Source organism: Leptonychotes weddellii, chromosome 4 (assembly GCF_054177405.1).
Source record: "Leptonychotes weddellii isolate Sample4059 chromosome 4, ASM5417740v2, whole genome shotgun sequence".
In the NCBI taxonomy this organism is placed as follows: Eukaryota; Metazoa; Chordata; class Mammalia; order Carnivora; family Phocidae; genus Leptonychotes; species Leptonychotes weddellii.
In genome coordinates, this window is record NC_138372.1 from 805,360 (window position 1) to 826,105 (window position 20,746).

Here is a 20,746-nt window from a genome sequence, read left to right on the forward strand (position 1 = left end):
GCTACACACAAGAACACGGATGCACCTGGACCCCGCTACACACAAGAACACAGATGCACCCGGACCCCTGCTACAGAAAAGAACACAGATGCATCCGGGCTCCCGCTACACACAAGAACACAGATGCACCGTATTCCCGCTACACACAAGAACACGGATGCCCCGGACCCCCGCTACACACAAGAACACAGATGCACCTGGACCCTGCTACACACAAGAACACGGATGCACCTGGACCCCTGCTACACACAAGAACAGAGATGCACCTGGACCCCTCCTACACACAGGAACACGGATGCACCCGGACCCGCTACACACAAGAACACGGATGCACTGGACCCCCACTACACACAAGAACACGGATGCCCCGGATTCCTGCTACACACAAGAACACGTACGCACCAGACCCCCACTACACACAAGAACATGGATGCACCTGGACCCCGCTACACACAAGAACACAGATGCCCCGGACCCTGCTACACACAAGAACACGGATGCAACTGGACCCCGCTACAGACAAGAACACGGATGCCCCGGACCCTGCTACACACAAGGACACGGATGCACCTGGACCCCGCTACACACAAGAACACAGATGCACCCGGACCCCTGCTACAGAAAAGAACACAGATGCACCCGGGCCCCCGCTACACACAAGAACACAGATGCACCGTATTCCCGCTACACACAAGAACACGGATGCACCTGGACCCTTGCTACACACAAGAACACAGATGTACCCGGACCTCCGCTACACACAAGAACACGGATGCACCTGGGAATCTGACAAGGCAGGACCACCAGTATTTTTGCGGCTCTGGTAAAGATGACTGCCCAGCTGGGTGCTGGTTGGTGAGCCCCAGCCTTGGGGCCAACTGTCAAGCAAGGGCCATGTAAATGCCCATCATCCTTCTGGCTTGCTCACAGATGGATCTACCATCCTGGCCACCTTTCTTTCCTCCCCTCGTCTCACTAGATTATGGGGAGGGTGTTGTGCTTTATCCCACAGGAGCCAGGGGATCAGACTGGACTGTGCCTGCCTTACAGGAGGGATGGGTTACAGACTGATTCCCGGCCCCCAGACTTGCTGTGGGGGGTAAGCAGCTGTGGTTCTTCCAGCAGAGTGGTGGCGTGTGGCCAACGCCCTGTCCCGGTCCTCTCTGGGCCCTCCTGCATGTTTCCCAGAGGCCACCTGGCCAGCACCTGGGGGAGGGGGCCACTGTGCGCGGGTGGGGGTGGGGAGCAGGACACGAGGGACATGAGGGAGCTGAGCCCCTCCTAAATCCCTTTCTTGCTTCTAAAAGCTAGAGGTAATGCTGATGTTTACAACCTGGTCTCCAAAATACTGAAGACAATGCAACAGTCTCTTTTTCTGGGGTATGATTTTACAAAGGTTGTGAAACACTTAAAAAAATTTTTTTTTGAGGGGTGCCTGGGTGGCTCAGATGGTTAAGCGTCTGCCTTCAGCTTAGGGTCATGATCTCAGGGTCCTAGGATCGAGCCCCGCATCAGGCTCCCTGCTTCACAGGGAGCCTGCTTCTCCCTCTCCCTCTACTGTTCCCCTTGCTTGTGCTCTCTTGCTCTGTCAAATAAATAAATAAAATCTTAAAAAAATTTTTTTTTTTTTTGAGAGAGAGAGAGAGAGAGTGCAAGCAGGAAGGGCTGGAGGCAGAGGGAGAGGGAATCTCAAGCCAACTTCCCACTGAGTGCAGAGCCTGAGACGGGGCTCCATCTCGACCCTAAGATCATGACCTGAGCCAAAACCAAGAGTTGGACGTTTAGCTGACTGAGCCACCCAGGCACCCCTGAAACACTTTTTTAGAAAATGGTGTTGGCAGTTGTATGGAAGCACAAAGCCGAAAAGGGGAAAAAGGAAAAGAAGCAGGTTTCATAGTTCTTAAAAATGTAAACAAATGTGGAGAAAGTGGGAAACATTTATGTGAAGTCTTATCCTGTCAATGATTTCATTTAACGAGCTCCCTTCCAATTTCTGGGCAGCTGGAAGGTCAAGCACACAACACTTGAAGGGCAGTGTCCTGCCACCCGGCCGAAGGGCCCGTCCCGCTCCCGCCTGACTCACTCGCTCTTCTGCAGCAGCGCCTTGATTTCTGACTGCAGGTCTCTCTCGTTGTCCAGCTCCGTGCAGAGGCGTCTGGACACTGCCTGGAGGCGGCCCACGGCTGCACTGCTGAGCCGGGAGAGGGAGGTGGGGGGTGGCGTCAGCCTGGCCCCGGGAGAGCCCCCTGCAGCCGCCACCCAACAGCGCCTTCCCAGGGCGGCCTTCACCTGGCCTTTTCATCTTCCTGAGAGAAATCTGTCTAAACCAGCCAGCGGGGACGGCAACGGGTGTGAGGTCCTATGCCCGCTGCTGGCTGCTTGGCCGGGCACAGAACTTGCTAGACAACCCGCCCTGGTCACGCCACTGCTCACTTTCCTCCAGGGTCAGGGAGCCGGCTCCCCTGGTTCCAGCCCGTCGGAGCTGCAGGCCCATTCAGATCCAGGAAGGATCCAGCACACCCGCCCCAAGACCGTAAGCAGTCAGGTGGCCGAGAAGCCAGTGGAAGACTCTCTAGGTTCTGAGCCCACTCTGCATCCTCTCATGTCCTTCCCCTCTTGCGTCCTGGACTTGGGGCTGGCCAGTGCACTACGCAGTCATCCTAGCGCCCAGGTGTGTTCTGAGATAATGACGGGGATGCTGGGCTGAACAGGGTGGCCGGTGGGGCTGCCTTGTGGGAACAGCCTAGGCTGACACTGACCACAGGACCTGGCTGTGTGGATACCATGGATCAGGACCCCAGGCATGTACAGCTGGGGAGTGGGTCTCGAGCAGCTGGTCAGTCGGGCCATCATTTCCAGACACCTGGCCTGCTATGTCCCATAGCATCAGGTGGATTTCAAAACCCTACAAAAGAGCTTGTTTCTCCTGGCGGGGGCCTGGGCTGCAGCCCTCACGAAGCTATTGCTCCATGTGCTAGCTGGCTCCTCATCCTGTCTGTCCTGTGGCCCCTAGGACTCCCGCCTTCAGCGGCCAGGAGCCCCTCTGTCCTCCTGGGGCCAGTGGGGCCCAGTGTTCGCCTCTGTGGCTGGCGCCCTTGCCTCTCCTGGCAGCAAGTGGGACAACTGCTCTCAGACTCCAGCTCAGAGCGCCAAAGTCCCACTGCATCCCTTCTCAGCAGGGTGACCTTGGGCAGGTCACTTAGTGTCCCTAAGTCCCTCCAAGGGCTGCTGTAAAATTACAGGGCTGAAGCACATGGACGCCATCTGGCTCACAGGGGGACCTCAGGGCACATCTGTGGACGCCAGCCCCAGGTGCACGCAGAGCTCCCAGCTGGTGTGTCCGTGCGGTAGCCATGCAGATATCGGACACCCTTGCCTGCCCTGCCCTGCCCCCTAGTTTTGGTAGTGGTACCACCTAGCTGGCCGTTCAAGGCAAAGCCAGTCCTGATGTTTCTTCCCCTTAGCCCACTGGTATCCCTACAGTGTCCCCACAGAGTGGCCCCTCTGTTTGGGCGCTCCTGGGGCTTTGCACATCCCTCACCCCCCAGAATGTTCTTTCCTGGTCATTGCAGGCAAGTTGTTTTTGTCACTCAGGTCCTAGCCAGGAGGTAACTTCTCAGGAGGCTTCCCTGGACACCTGCCTCAAAGTGATCACCCCTCCTGACCTCATGGCCATCAGCTTTCTTGTCATGTGATGACAGGTTTCTTTGTTTCCAATTTGGGTTGCGTCTGTTTCCCACACTGAAGGGCAGCTAGTCTTCCTCGTGTACCTAACGGCTGCAGGTGTTAGTAGAGATCATGGTTCAGGGGAGACTAGATGCCTCTCTGTGGCACTGCACTGGTGATCCCCAACCTCCTGCCCCCCTCGGCGCCCAGTGCGCATGACCTACGTGCTGTTGGCCTCTTTTTCCGCAGCCACCTCAGCCGACACGCTCGCCTGCTGTTTGGTGATGAGATCCATCCTCTGGCGGCAAGCACGCAGCTCTCCTCTGAAAGCAAGCCAGAATCTAGGTAAATGCTTCTCTGGAGTCCAGTCTCTCTGCATGCTCTGCCCAGGTGCCTCTGACTGTTACGCATCTTCAGAAAAGGACAGTGGGGCTCAGGGCAGTGCGAGGACTAGGCCCTCACAGACCATGTTGGCATTTCCCTCCAGCTCCTCTTGCCAAGGCTAGGGGCCATGGTCATCTGTCCCCCTCACCCAGGCCAGGGGCTGAGGTCACGTCTTCTAAGGATTTCTTTCACTTAATCAAGTTGCATGATCAGGGTCTTGGACATCTGTTTTCTGAAAGTCACCTGTGTGACCTCAGCCCAAATGAGAATTAACATGAACCAGCACAAATGATTGAGCTCAGACATGAGCTCATTGGCCATCATGGCCATCCTGACCTCATGGCCATCAGCTTTCTTGTCTTGTGATGACAGGTTTCTTTGTTTCCAATTTGGGTTGTGTCCATTTCCCACACTGAAGGGCAGCTAGTCTGCTTCCTCCTGTACCTGGAGGTTTCTTTGTGTCCAATTGCATTGTGTCTGTTTCCCACACTGGGCACCAGGGAGAGGCCTGGGAGGGCTGTGCACAGGGCACACAGCTGTAGCCCCTCCTCAGTGTTCTAGAACTCACAGAACCAACAGGACAACCAACCAATGTGTGGGCCTGGACTGAATTCCGATTCAAAACTCTAGCTCCTGTGATTAAAACAGCAGAACCAAACTAGTTCTAAACGATGCCTGGAGGACACGCAGGGAACTGCCCTACGGATGGGTATGCGGTGGCAAGGAGATGTCCGTTTCCTTAGGGGAAGTAACCAAGCCAAGGTTCTGCACAAAGATGTTTTTGTATGTTTAGTATTTAGGAGTAAAGTATTGTGATTTCTGCAATTTGCTTTCAAACAACTTAGCAAAAAGAAATCACATAAATGCACACATACACAGAGAAAGAAATGACAGGAAAGGGTTAACAGTGGTGTACGGGTAATAGCTATAACCATTTCCAAAAGTTTCCAACTTTTCTGTATGTTTCAGCTTTTTTTCACAGACATTTGGGGAGCACGCTGAATCAGTGTTAGTGCTGATGGAGCTGGAGGGTCCTGTAAGGGCAGGACTGGACCATCTGAGGGCAAGTCCCACCCAGACAGGCCCAGGCCCAGCAGGAACAAAGTGGGTACCTTCTGCATGCTTTACGTGACAGCCCAGAAGGCAGGAGGAAGTCTGTCCATCAAGGATGGCCAAGGTCCCTCCTGTGGGGCCTGTGGGGTCAGCAGGGTGAGAGGGCTGGCCCGATCAATGCCTCCTGGAAAAAGGGTACCCCGCCCACCGCCGCTCACCCACCCCCCACCGCCGCTCATCACCATGCTGCCTTGTTCCCTGCTCGCCACGCCCACTGTAGCTCCCTCCCCGCAGCCTATCATCGCTTGCCACGCCCACCGCTCACCACGCCCACCACCTCTCATTTCCGCCCACCATCGGTCGCTCCACCCACCACCAGCCCTGTGCCACCTTGCCCCGCCCACCACAGCTCACTCCCACTGCTGCTCATCCCACGCACCGCCTTCACCACTGACCACGCTCACCCCGCCCACTGTGGCTTGCCCCACCCACTACTCCGCCCCACCCACCGCTCACCACAGCTCTCTATGGCCCCGCCCATCACCACTCGCCACGCCCACCACTTACCACGCCTGCCGCCACGTGTGGCGTTCACCATTGTCCCCCCCACGCCCCCCTTCCGCCCACCAGCCAGTCCGCTCACCACTAACTTGGTTTTCTTTTCTTTTAAAATTTATTTGAGAGAGGGAGAGAATAAGGGGGAGGGGTGGGGAGGAGGGTCAGAGGGAGAGGGAGAAGCAGATTCCCACTGAGCACCGAGCACCAAGCAGGTGGTCAGGGAGCAGGTGGCGGGCGGGTCCCTGGGCCAGTGTGGTATTTGATCCCAGGACCATGGGATCATGACCTCAGCCCGTCAGACACTTAACTGACTGAGCCACCCGGGCGCCCCTCACCTGGTTTTCTGAATGAAAAGCTCTTTCTCTTCGCGCAACTTCTCTAGGTGGCTCAAGGTCTTTCGCAGGTGGCATGCCTGGAGTCCATCTGGGATGGCTGTTTTCTTCTTACTTATATCAGCATCAGCATTGTGCTGTTTCTCTGGGCTTAATGTAGAAAGGACACCAACTGCCCTCGCAGCCCAGCTCCACCTTTCTGCAGAGGATGCCCAGGCTGGGGTGGGAGGAAGCGAGCTGCCCACCCAGATTGATTACCAGAGGCATCCCGAGTCAGCACTGTTCCCAGCTTCTTGAGGAAGAAATTCAACCTCAAACTCTGGATCCTCTAGTTCGTCTCTTTCTAGAAATTGAGGCAAGAGAAAAAAACAAAAAGCAGATACAGACATTCAAGTCTGAAGCACTGGTATAAATCTAGACAAGCTCACACTGATAGGCAATGATGCTGATGGTGTCTTAGAGCAATGGTTCTCAAAGTGTGGCCCAGGAATCCCTGGTGGGAGTGCCTAAAATCCTTTCAGAATGTCTGCAAAATCAAAAACTATTTTCCTAATAATACTAAAACATCATTTGTCTTTTTTAATTCTCATTTCGTAAGTGTACAGTGGAGTTTTCCAAAAGGCCACATGATACATAGTATCACAACAGACTAACATAGATGGAGATATGAGAATCCAACTGTCTTCTGATAAACCAGATTCTTTGTTACATATAATAGGTTTAGTTTTGCTAATTTAAATGAATAAATATAAAAAATTCTCAGCTTTAATATTTAATACAGTAAATTTTAAAAGATACAATCAACATAAAAGCTCTTTGGGTCTTCAAGAATCTTTAAGAATGTAAAGGGGTTCTCGGACAGAAAACTTTGAGAAATATTGTCTTAGAGAATCTCTGTAGACTTCCAGCAAAACATGGCCAATGGAAATATCCAATAGCATATATTGCCACTCCTTCATTAAATCTCAGTGAAAATGATGGGAAAGGAATTTAAAAAGGCATCAACGCAAATCACAAGGAACACGGGAAAGAAAGTGGACAAGAAAATCCTATACAATTTTAGAAGATGGAAAGGTGGGCACTGATTTACCTCACGACACTCCACCATACCTCACCTCACAACTCCTCACCTCACCATACCTCATCTCACCCAACTAACCTTACAATACCATACCTGACATCACCACACCTCATCTCACCTCACGTCACCATACCTCACCTAATCTCACCTCAACTCACCTCACCTCATCTCACTCACCTCACTACACCACACCTCACCTCATCTCACCACACCTCACATCTCACCTCACCTCACCTCACAATATACCTCACCTAATCTCACCTCACCTTACCTCATATCCCACACCTCACCTCACCTCACCATACCTCACCTAATCTTACCTCACCTTACTCATATCCCACACCTCACCTCACCATACCTCACCTTAACTCACCTCACTTTGCCTCACCCCACCTCACCTCACCTAGTCTCACCTCACCTCGCCTCACCTCATCTCACCTCACCTCACTACACCACACCTCACCTCACCTCACCATACCTCACCTCAACTCACCTCACCTCACCATACCTTACCTCATATCACCACACCTCACCTCACCTCACTTTACCTCACTTCACCTCACCTCACCATACCTCACCTAATCTCACCTCAACTCAACCCACTGCACCTCATCTCACCTCACCTCACCATGCCTTATACCATCTCACCATACCTCATCTCACCTCACATCACCACGCCTCACCTCATCTCATCTCACCTCACCGCACCTTACTCTATGACAACTCACCTCATCTCACTACACCTCACCTCAACTCACTTTACCTTACCTCACCATACCTCAATAATCTCAACTCAACTCACCTCACTTCATACCACCACACCTCACCATACCTCACCTAATCTCACCTCACCTTGATTCATCTCACATCATCTCCTCACCTCACCTCACTTCACCATACCTCACCTTACTTCACTTCACCATACCTCACCCAATCTCACCTCACCTCATCTCACCACACCTCACCTCACATCGCCACACCGCACCTAATCTAAATTCACCTCACCTAATCTCACCTCAACTCACCTCACTTCATTTAACCATACCTCACCTCAATCACACCTTACCTCACCTCACTTCACCATATCACAACTCATTTCATCTCACCACACTTCACCTCACCTCATCATACCTCACCTTACCACACCTCACCTCACTAAACCTCAACAAACCACAAACCACACCACACTACACCATGCCTATCCTCACCTCAATCACCATACCACATCACTCCACACCTCACCTGACCTCACCTGACCTCACACCACCACACCTCACTTTACCTCACCTCACCCCACCTCACCATACAACTCGCCTCATCTCACCTCACCACACCTCATCTGACCAAACCTCACAACACCACAAACCACACCACACCACACCATGACTCATCTCACCTCACATCACCATACCAAACCACTCCACACCTCACCTCATCTCACCACATCTCATTTTACCTCACCACACCACACCTCCCCTCACCTTGCCTCACCACACCTCACCCCACTACACTGCGCCTTATCATACCTCACCCCACCACACTGCACCTCACCTCGCCTCACCTCACCTTACACCTCACCATACTTCACCACACTTCACCTGACCTCACCACACCTGACCTCACCAAACCTCACAACACACAAATCACACACCACACCATGCCTCATCTCACCTAATATCACCATACCACACTCCACATGTCACCTCACCTTGACTCACCACACCTCACCTTGCCTCACCTCACACCACACCACACCTCACCTCACCACACCACCTCACCTCACATCACCATGCCTCACCTAGCCTCAGCTCACCTTACCACACCTCACCTCTCCTCACCTCACCACACTTCACCTGACCTCACCTCACTATACCTGACCTCACCAAACCTCACAACACCACAAACTACACCACACCACACCATGCCTCATCTTATCTAACACCACCATACCACATTCCACATGTTGGCTCAACTCACCTCACCAAACCTCACATCACCACACCTCACCACACCTCACCTCACCTCACCACACCTCACTTCACCTCATCTCATCTCACCTCTTCTCACCATACCTCACCTCATCTTACCTCAACTCACCTCACCTCATCTCACCTCAGCTGATCTCACCACACCTTACCTTACCTCACCACACCTTACCTCATCTCACCTCATCACACCACAACTCACTTCATCTCACCACATTCACCTCATCATACTTCATATACCTCACATCAGCTCACTTCATCCTACCACATCTCACCACACCTTACCTCACCTAATCTCATCTCATCTTACCTCCACTCACACCTCACATCTCACCACACCTCACCTCGTCTCCCACACCTCACCTCACCTAACTTCCCCTCACCTCACCACATCTCACTTCATTTCACCACACCACACCTCACCTAAACTCACTACATCACAACTCACTTCATCTCACCACACCTCACCTCACCTCACCATACCTCACATAATCTCACCTCACCTCATCTCACCTCGCCTCACCACACTTCACCTCATGACACTGCAAAGCACACCACACAACACCATGCCTCACCTCACCTCACATCACTATACCACACATTTCACCTCATCTCACCTCACCACACCTCACCTCACCAACCTCACAACACCACAAACCACACCACACTACAGCATGCCTCACCCCACTTCACATCACCATACCACGTGACTCCATACCTCACCTCACCTCACTTCACCACACCTCACCTAATCTCACCTCACCACACCTCACCTAATCTCTCCACACCACACCTCACCTCACCTCATCTCACCTCACCACACCTTATGTAATCTCACCTCAACTCATCTTACCTCATCTCACCATGCCTTACCTCATCTCACCATACCTCACATCAGTTCACTTCACCCTCCCACATCTCACCACACCCCACCATACTACACCTCACCTCACCTGACCACATATCACCTCACCATAACTCACCTTACCTCACCTAATCTCATCTCAATTCACCTCACCTCACCATGCCTCACTTCACCTCACCTCACCACACCTCACCTTATCACACCTCACATCAGTTTACCACACCACACCTTGCCTCTACTCACCACACTTCACTTACCTCACTTCACCACACCTCACTTACCAAACCTCAAAATACCACACTTCACCTTCCCCACCTCACCACATCTCACCTCGCCTCACCACACCACACCTCACCTACCTGACCTCATCTCACTACACCTCACCACACCTCCCTTCCCCTCATTTCACCTCACTTCACCTTACCTCACCCATCTCACCATGCCTTACCTCACCTCACCACACCACAAACCACACCACACCACACCATACCTCACCTGATCACACCCCGCCTTCATCTCACCTCACCAAACCTCACTTCACATCACCACACCACACCTCACTTCACCTCACTCACCTCAGTTCACCTCACCACACCACACTTCACTACACCTCACACCACCACAAACCACACACCACACACCTCACCTCACAACTCACTACACCTCACCCACCTCACACCACACCATACCTCACCTCACCATACCTCACCTTACCTCACCACACACCTCAACCTCCCCTCACCACACCACACCTCACCTCACCACATATGAACTCACCTCACCTCACCATACCCCACCTCATCTTACCACACCTCACCTCACCAAACCGCACTTCACCACACCTCACCATACGTCACCTCACCACACCTCACTACACCTCACAACACTGTAAACCACACCACACTATACCTCATCTTACCATATCTCACCTCACCTCACCAAACTTCACCTCACATCACCATACCCCACTCTACACCTCACCTCACCTCACCAAACCTCACCTCACCAAACCTCACTACACCTCACAACACTGTAAACCACACCACACTACACCTCACCTTACCACATCTCACCTCACCAAACCTCACCTCACATCACCATACCACACTCTACACCTCACCTCACCTCACCAAACCTCACCTCACCAAACCTCACCTCACCACACCTCACTTCACCTCACCAAACATCACCAACCCTCACAATACCACAAACCATACTGCACCTCATGTCACCTCAGGTCACCTCACTTCAACCCCGCTCACCTCACCACACCGTATCTCACCTCAGCTCACATCACCATACCATGCCATACCACGCCTCATCCTCTCACCTCACCTCACTAACCTCACCATACCTCACATCAGCTCTCCTCATCACTCCTCACTTCATCACACCTCACAATGCCATAACTCATCTCACTTCATCTCACTATACTTCACCACACCTCACTCATCTCACCACATCACACCTCAACACATCTCACTTGATCACCTCACCCCACCTCACCATACCTCATATCACGTCACCTTGCCTCACCTCACAATACCTCACCTAACCTCACCTCACCTCACCTCACCATGCCTCATTAAACCTCACTTCAGTACTGAGAAAGGAGCCATGCTGGGGTTAAATGGAGGACCAAGGAAATTAGTCCAGGTTGGACTGGCCTGCCTGATGCCCAGCACTAGCCCAAATCAAAGCATATCTTAGAAAAATTTGAGATTATCAGTGATTTTTTTTAATCTAACAGCTTTCAGGGAAAGAAAACAAAAATAGGTCATATTCAAAGGATTGGGATAAAAATGGCATCATATTTCTCAATAAAGATGTTAGAACTAGAAAACTGTGTTCTGCTACTTTCAAGATTCTCAGCCATAATTTATCTTTCTTTCAACTAAAGACAGAAAAATATAAGCTCCCTCTTTGAGAAAAAAATGTAAGCTTAAAATATGTAGTCTTTCTGAAGAAAAGGAATTAAGGGAAACTATGAAGCACATCATTTATCTTCATTGTTGCTGAAACACCTATTATTTGTGAAAAGACCTTATTACCATTTTCCACAAGCGGGACATTGTCCAAAAGCTCCTTCTTAGGAAATAGGCTAGCATCTTCTTCCATCTTGGGAAGCAGAAATTATCTACAAAAAAAATTATTACAGATATAGATGAATAAGGTCACAGTTTAAAAAAAACATAAATATTGGATTTCATAAGAATTAATAATTTCTCTTATAAAAAGACATTAAGAAAATGGATAAGCCACAGCTTAGGAAAAATCATTTGTAGCACATAAACCTGACAACAGTCTTATATCCAGAATATATAAAGAGCCCCTAAATATCAACAATATAAAGTCCAAACTCCGGGGCACCTCGGTGGCTCAGTAGTTAAGCGTCTGCCTTCAGCTCAGCTCATGGTCCCAGGGTCCTGGGATCAAGCCCCGCATCGGGCTCCCTACTCTGCGGGAAGCCTGCTTCTCCCTCTCCCACTCCCCCTGCTTGTGTTCCCTCTCTCGCTGTCTCTCTCTCTCTGTCAAATAAAATCTTTAAAAAAAAAAAATAAAGTCCAAACTCCAACTGAAAAGGCACAGAAATTTTAGGACAGACATGGTAAGGGAAGATACACAAATGGCCAATAAGCTTGTGAAACTGCGTGCAGCAGCATTAGTCATGGGGGAAGTGTGAAGTAAAACCACAATGAGATATTGCTGCACACCTATTAGAATGCCTAAAATAAAAAATACAAATATTAAGTCATAACACTAAATGTTATTGACATAGACTTACCGTGGGACCCAGAAATCCTACTTGAGGTATGTGCCCAAGAGAAACAAAAATATGTCCTTAAAAAAAATCTTGTACATGAATGTTTATAGCAACCTTACTCATAGAGCCCCCAACTGGAGACAACATAAGTGTCCATCAGTGTGAGAATGGAACACTGCTCAGTAACAAGACAGAATGAAGCTGATCCACACAAACATGTAGATGGATCTCAGAAACATTATGTCAGGTGCAGGAAGCCAGACACAAAAGAGAACGAGGAAACCCAAATGCAGGCAAAACTAATCGTCAGTGATAGTGGTTTCTGGGTTAAAGGCAGGGAATGGGGCGGGGGCATGAGGAACACGGTGGGTGGGGGATGTTCTAGGTCTTGTTTGGAGAGGTGGTTACATAGGTGTATATAATTACCAAACTCATCCCAGTGAATATTTAAGATGTGTGCGTGGTATAGAATGTGATGTATGTTACAGTACAGTTCAAAGGCAATTCTTTTTTTTTTTTTTTAAGATTTTATTTATTTATTTGAGAGACAGAGAGCATGAGCAGGGAGAGGGGCAGAGGGAGAAAGAGAAGCAGACTCCCCACTTAGCGGGGAGCCCGATGTGGGACTCGATCCCAGGGCTGTGGGATCATGACCTGAGCGGAAGGCAGACGCTTAACCGACTGAGCCACCCAGGAACCCCTCAAAAGCAATTCTTAAGAAATTTCAGAATATTCATTACACTTTAGTTATCATTTTGGGAATGTTAGGAGCTTTTCTGTGTAGAACTTAGTATGGAATGTTGATAGTATGTAGGAGATGCTAAAATTGTAGATGAATTTGTTTTTCATGGCTTGATTTAACAATTACTTCAGAATAATTCCCTGAAAAATATTTTCAAAGCCTAATAATGTTTCCTGGATAAATCATTAATAAGTCAATGCTAGTAATTCTTTTAAAATGCTACAAAGAAACAATCATGCGCTACAATTCTGAGAGACAGAATTTTAAGGCATCTTGTAAAATGCCAACAATGTTCCTCCTACTTGAAAAAGTCTATTAACTTGCTGGTCCGTGAATGGCAGAGCTTTCAGAAGATATTCATAAAGTGGTCGAATCTGTTCTGCTTCGTGCCCATGAACTCCATGTGCTCATGATGATGTAGTTTAATTGACCCCCCCATGAATGACTGTCTGATAAGAGGTGGAACATCACAGTTTCATTTAAAACAACTACATTAAACCACATATTTTTTTTTTTTTAAGATTTTATTTTTAAGTAATCTCTACACCCAACATGGGGCTTGAATTCACAACCCAGAGGTCAAGAGTCACGGGGCACCTGGGTGGTGCAGTTGGTTAAGCCTCGGGTTCTTGATTTTGGCTCAGGTCATGATCTCACAGTTGTGAGATCAAGCCCCATGTCCGGCTCTGTGCTGGGCATGGAGTCAGCTTAAGATTCTCTCTCTCTGCCCCTCCCCACCCCCCTCTCTCTAAAAAAAAAAAAAAAAAAAAGAAGAAAGAAAGAAAGAAAAAAGAGTCACGGCTCCACTGACTGAGCCAGCCAGGTGCCCCTAAACCACCCACACTTTCAATGTCCAATTAATAACGGTAGTTCCAGCAGGTGGCCTCTGATCCCTCTTAAATTCTCACTAAAACAACAGCAGAAGGATTCAGTTCTTCCAACACATGAATCTGTAAGGACAAGGCAGACAGGAGAAGACATAGTTCAAACAAAACAGAAGCTGGGAAGTGTGAGATGATATGGCCCTGGCAGGCGGAGGCGCGGACTGACCCTCCAGGAGAGAAACTTGGACCACGAAACCCCTTGGTGTAGCATCAGCCAATGAAAGGCCCCAGGACTGGGTGTCTCTGAAGGGGGGGTGAAGTAGAATAAAAAACAGAGATTTGCTAAAACATGCTTAAGAAGCAGCTGGAACTGCATTTCTGGTTTTGGCAGTGTGGCTGTCCAGTGTGCCAGCCATCACACTAAAAATAAGCAGAAATGCTGGTTAAATTGTTTTTAATTGCCTTAAGAACCTTGAAGAATTGACTAGAAAATACGAAATCTTCGGGTCAAAATCTAAGTGAAGGCAAGAATATAAATGGTTTAAATGGCCAAGGTAAAAAAAAAAAAAAAGTCTCTTTAAATGGGATGAAAAGACCAATAACAACAACCAAAAAATCTAACTGTATGGAAGCGCTGCATTTTAAAAGTCAGAAAAAGATGCACTGGGTAGAAACTGTAAATAGGAAGCTGGTGGAGTTATCTAGAAACACACAAAACACTTGAGGCAAAAAGGGGCAACAGCAATAAAGAGCCTCCTAACCAGATGTTCAGCTCCCCAGGAAGATGCAACAATTTGAAATCCACGTGCATTCACTAACATAGTCACAAAGTAACCAAAGCAAAGATGGACAGAACAAGGAAAAGGTCAAAATACAGACTCTCATGGGAAATTTTAACACACCTCTCTCAGGAACTGATAACAAAACCAGATAAAATAAGTCATCAACAACACACATTTAGACAACATCATTAACAAAAGGAACTGACAAACATATCTGGAACACGACAGCTACAGAATTTTCAGTGCTCCCTAAAAGCAAACACAGAACATTTACAGAAGCCATCTCTTGGCCCAAAGCAGGTCTCCATCAATTTCAAAGGACTGGAATGGTACACAGCTTTGTACAGAGTAGGGAACATAGTCAATTATGTCCTGATGACTTTGTATGGTGACAGATGGTGACAGGACTTATCATGGTAACGATTTCATAAGGTAGATAAATATCAAATCACTATGGTGTCCACCTGAAATGAACACAATATTGTATGTCAGTTATTCCTCAATAAAAACAATGCTAAAAAGCTTGTTCTCTGACCAAAAGCCATCGGCCCAAATCAGTAATAGAGAACTACTTTTTGAGAACTACTAAGAAATATACTTTTTTTAAAAAAAGATTTATTTATTTTAGAGAGAGAGCGAGGAAGAGAGAGAGTGAGGGTATGGGCAGGGGGAGGGACAGAGGGAGAGAGAGAGAGAATCCCAGGCAGACTCCCTGCTGAGCATGGAGCCCAACTCGGGGCTTGATCCCGTGACCCTGAGATCATGACTTCAGCCAAAATCAACAGTCGCAGCTTTAACTGAGTGAGCCACCCAGTTGCCCCTAAGAAACATACTTCTAAATAACCCATGGGTCAAAGGAAAAGCCATGGTGGAAATGATACAATACTTGGAACTGAGTTATAATGACCAGAGCGCCTGACAACCTGCTGGGCAGCTAGAGCCCAGCCGACTTGCGGCCCTGACTGCGCCTATCAGGAAAAGGGTAGCGGCAAACGTGCTCAACAACCCAGTTCAAGCAGTTACACAAAGAACTGCGAAAGAAACCCAAAGAAAGTGGAAGACAGAAGATTAAAAAGATTAGAAATTCATGCAACAAAAACAAACGTGAGAGAGAGGCTCCTAAAAACCAGAAGCTTGTATTTTTAAAAGATTTATAAAACTGACAAATATCTCATGAAACATTAAAAAGTGAAAAAGTCAGGGCGCCTGGGTGGCTCAGTTGGTTAAGCGACTGCCTTCGGCTCAGGTCATGATCCTGGAGTCCCTGGATCGAGTCCCACATCGGGCTCCCTGCTCGGCAGGGAGTCTGCTTCTCCCTCTGACCCTCTCATGCTCTATCTCATTCTCTGTCTCAAATAAATAAATAAAATAAATAAAAAAAATAAAAAGTGAAAAAGTCAATCAACAGCTTTATGCCAATAAATTTGAAAATTTAGACAATGGACAAGTTACTAGAAAAATGTTACTAATCAACATTGTTTGAAGAAAAGAAAAAACTTAAAGAATCCCCTAAGCATAAAAGAAACTCAATGGACAGTCAGAGACATTCCTGCAATGGGAGCTCGGGGCGAAGAGGCTTCCCTGCCGAGTTCCGGGAAACCCGGGAGGTGCAGGAAGCAGGAGCAGAAGGCCAGCTCCCTGACGTATTTCCTGAGCTCACGTCACCTTTGTCACCAAAGCTGGACAGAGCAAGTGGAGAGAGACTCGCGGCTCGCATGGCTCATGCCAATGCAGGGTGAAGCATCCCCAGCCCAAATCCCGCAGCGGCACGTGGGTGAAACCTCAGGATGCCCTGGGCTGGTTTAGCATTAGAAATCAGCTTAATTCACCACGGTGACAGACCAAAGGAAGGGAATTATGTGATCAACTCGATCAATGTGGGAAAAAGTATTGATAAAATTCAACATCCTACTCAGGCTTTTTAAAAAGACTTCGCAATCTTCTACTAGACACGGGCTTCGTTAATGTGGAAAGGCTGTTTGCAGGAAGCGTCATGTGTCCTCCTAACCATGAAAAGCGTGCCTGCAGGACTGAGAACAAAACAAGGATGTTCGCTTCCACTCAGAGCTGCCCGGGGCTCCCAGCCAGAACCCGCTAAAAGGAACAAAAGGTGCTCAGAAGTGGAAATATTTTCAGATCACATGACTGTGTGTGTAGAAAATCCAAATGGGCACACAGATATCCACAGTTATTGAGACGATTTAGTAATGTCGCTAGATACTAAGTTCAGTCATAAAAACCAAATGTATTCCCATTCATCAGAACAGATGGGAAAATGAGATTTGGAAGAGATGCCGTGTATTTACAGTCATGTCAATAAATCTGAAGTACGTAAGAACAGACAACCAAAGATGTGCACAACCTCTCTGGAGAAAATGCTGGAGCCTCCCTGGGGGACATTAAAGGAGGCCTCAATATACATAAATGGAACAAATGATCCAGAAACTTCAACAAATGGATGTCACGGCATAGAAGAGGGATGGGGAGGCTGCTTTAAACCAGAAGGGCCTTAAGAAACAAGTCAGCCACCTGCGGTGTGGGGTCCTGTTTGGACCCTGATTCAAGGGAGCAACCGTAGAAGACATTTTTGAGATCATGTGGGAAAATGAACCCAGATTGGTATTAGATTTTATTAAGAAATTCATGTTAATTTTGTTGGGGTCGATAATGATTTCGCAGTTATGCTAAAAGTGAATCTTCACCTGTTAGAGCTGTAGTTACAGGTAAAAACATCACACCTGGGCTTTTCTTTAAACTGCATCAACCAGAACCCGCAAGCGAGGAGCAGCAGGTGGGCCACACGGTACCTGCGAGGCCCCGTCACCACCTTCTCTACCTTTCTGAGATCGCACGTTTCCACGGTAAACGTGCAAAAAAAGAATAAAGCTAATATAAACAAATAAAGGCTCAAGTACTGGAGACTCAGCGCTGTCAAGACGCCAATTCTCTCCAAATTGCTCTGCAGATTCACTAACCCCCCCAAATCCAGCAGGAGTGCGTGTGTGCGTGTGTGCGTGTGTGTGAGCACGCGTGTGCGTGTGTCACCAGCGGGCAAGGGTGGACACCTCAGTCACGGGCTGAGGAACTGGGCCTTCCTGCGGGGACTCGGTCCCTCGGGAAGAGCGAAACTTGGCTGCAGTGGATGGTGGGGGGGTGGGCAGCTTCACGGCGTCAGGGTTTCCTACGCAGGACACTGAAAACATCAGCCACGAGACGAAAAGCCAGCAGACGGTCACGTACGTTTAAATTAAAAACTTTTGTTCAGAGGATGCCCGAGGGAGAGTTCAAGTTACAAACCAGAAGACTTTCGACACGTGACCCAACAGGGCTGCCATCCCGACCACATAAGGACTACCCACGAACCAACAAAGGTGGGCAGCCTTGTGGCAAAGCGGCGAGACTCCCACGCACTTCACACCACAGAACTACCCCACGGCAGTAAGTGCGGCAGCCACGCGCCCGGGGTGTCCGTGGGCCCCAAGTCACGCCTGCTCTCCCGGCGGTATTGATGGTGCTCCCTTTAAGTCTTAACCAGGCTCCTGCTCTGGATGAGAAATGATTTGTTGGTAATAAACAAAAATTGCCCAACCTCATTTGTAATTAGAGAAATGCAAATTAAAACCACAATCTTGGGGGCACCTGGGGGGCTCAGTCGGTGAAGCGTCTGCCTTTGGCTCAGGTCATGATCCCGGGGTCCTGGGATTGACCTGCTCAACAGGGAGTCTGCCCCCCAAATAAATAAATAAAATCTTTTTTTAAAAAAGTAAAGTTAAAACGTATACACCTCTGTATTACTTTCCCATTACTGCTATAACAAGTGACCGCAAACCCAGTGACTTAGCAGATTTATTACCTTACGATTCTGATGGTCAGATTCTGAAATGAGTCTCACTGGGTTAAAATCCAGGTGTGTGCAGGGCCGCATTCCTTTCTGGAGGTCACCCACACTCTTTGGCTCAAGGCCCCATTCTACCACCGTCAAATCCAGCAGTGTGAGCTACCGTCCTATCCTGGGGCTCTCTGACTCTCTCTCCGGCCTCCTGGTTCCACTTCTGAGGACCCTGTGGTTGCACTGGGCACACCTGGATAATCCAGGATCATCTCCCCAGCTCAAACCCCCAGCTAACAACCTGAATTCCCCTGCCACATCTTCTAACATATCCCCGAGTTCCGAGGATTAGGTCATGGACACCTCTGGGGGGCATTATTCTGCCTCCCGTTCTCTCTGACTCCGCGGTTCCGCTCCTGGGTGTGCGTCCCATGGACGCTCTTAGATGCTGTGGTAGCGTCCTGGGGTTACCACCGCCAATGAGACACACTGGGTGTCTCAGGGCAACAGAAAGTTATTCTCTCACACTTCCGGAGGCCGGGGATCTGCCATCGAGGTGGTGGCAGGGCCATGCTCCCCCTGAAGTGCGGGGCTAGAGGATGTTCCAGGCCTCCCTCCAAGGTTCCAACAGTCCCCTGGCTTGTGGCAGGCTAACTCCAACCTTCATATGATGTTCTCCCTGTGCACACATCTACGTCCAAATAAAGACACCTGTCATATGACCTCATCTTAACAAATGACATCCCCAATGACCCTATTTCCAAATGAGGTCGCATTCTGAGATCCTGGGGATTAGGGCTCAGCCTATTATGTTTTCTCCTTGAGGCAACACAGTTCAACGTGTAACATGCTCAGGCATTGGGACACATAACGGGACCCCCCAGAGTGGCAATGCTCGGAACGGAAACCCACAGCAGGACGGCAGCAGCCGCAGGATTCCTCCCCCGGAGGGCTCTGGGGTGACGCGAACGATCCACCACCATGGGTCGTGCTGCGGGAGCACCAACGTGACTGACAGGGAAGCAGGTGCAAAAGCACTTACACTGCCCTTGCCCTTTCCTCCACTTTCAGAGTAGGTGCCGAGACGCGGCAGGTGAAGCAGGGTCCACAGCGGCCCAGACGGGGGTGTCGGGGCCTGACTGCTGAGGGGGATGCCAGCGTGGGGGAGTCGCGGCCCAGAGCTGGATGTCAGGCCCGAGCAGGAGGAGGGCTGCCCTGTGGAGGGCATCAGAGCCCAAGCAGGGTGTGTGTGGGGGTGTCCACTGGGAGCCACCCAGCTCCAGCCTCGGAGGGATGACACGGCCACATAGCTTCAAAGTATCTCCTGACAAAACACGTGTACATTGCAAAGGGAAAAAGTAATTTCCCAATGCAGACGGTGGCAGACACCGCTTTAATTCAGCGATCAAGGCGAACATCAGCGGTAATGTGACAAATGGGCCACCGTGAGCCACCTGACAGGGTGGAAGGAGCAGAGAGTGGTGCATAAATTCTGTGACTTTCCTGCCAAGGATGCATAACGCAGATCTCATCTTGGGGAAACATCAGACAAGCCCACACGGAACAGCTTTCTACAAACCCACCTGCAGCCACATCAAAGGTGCCGTCATGAAAGTCCAGGACAGGTTGGGGAATGCTGGGGGCTGGAGATTAAAGAAACACAACGATTGGGTGCCTGGGTGGCTCAGTTGGTTAAGCAACTGCCTTTGGCTCAGGTCATGATCCTGGAGTCCCAGGATCGAGTCCCGCATCGGGCTCCCTGCTCGGCAGGGAGTCTGCTTCTCCCTCTGACCCTCCCCCCTCTCATGTGCTCTCTCTCTCTCTCTCAAATAAATAAATAAAATCTTTAAAAAAAAATTATAAAAAAAAAAAAGAAACACA

At 49.4% G+C, this 20,746-nt stretch overlaps 1 protein-coding gene across 1 annotated transcript in view; it reads right to left on the reverse strand.

Moving 5' to 3' along the window:
* Nucleotides 1–20,746, reverse strand: part of CFAP74 (cilia and flagella associated protein 74) — a 68,477-nt gene that overhangs the window by 46,383 nt on the left and 1,348 nt on the right. The window contains exons 3-7 of the mRNA XM_081817311.1: nucleotides 11,976–12,061; nucleotides 6,252–6,336; nucleotides 5,997–6,143; nucleotides 3,891–3,989; nucleotides 2,084–2,188 (exon numbers count right to left, since the gene is read on the reverse strand). Coding sequence (XP_081673437.1) covers nucleotides 2,084–2,188; nucleotides 3,891–3,989; nucleotides 5,997–6,143; nucleotides 6,252–6,336; nucleotides 11,976–12,042 — 503 coding nt within the window. The 5' untranslated portion in view covers nucleotides 12,043–12,061. The remainder of the gene's footprint in view (nucleotides 1–2,083; nucleotides 2,189–3,890; nucleotides 3,990–5,996; nucleotides 6,144–6,251; nucleotides 6,337–11,975; nucleotides 12,062–20,746) is intronic.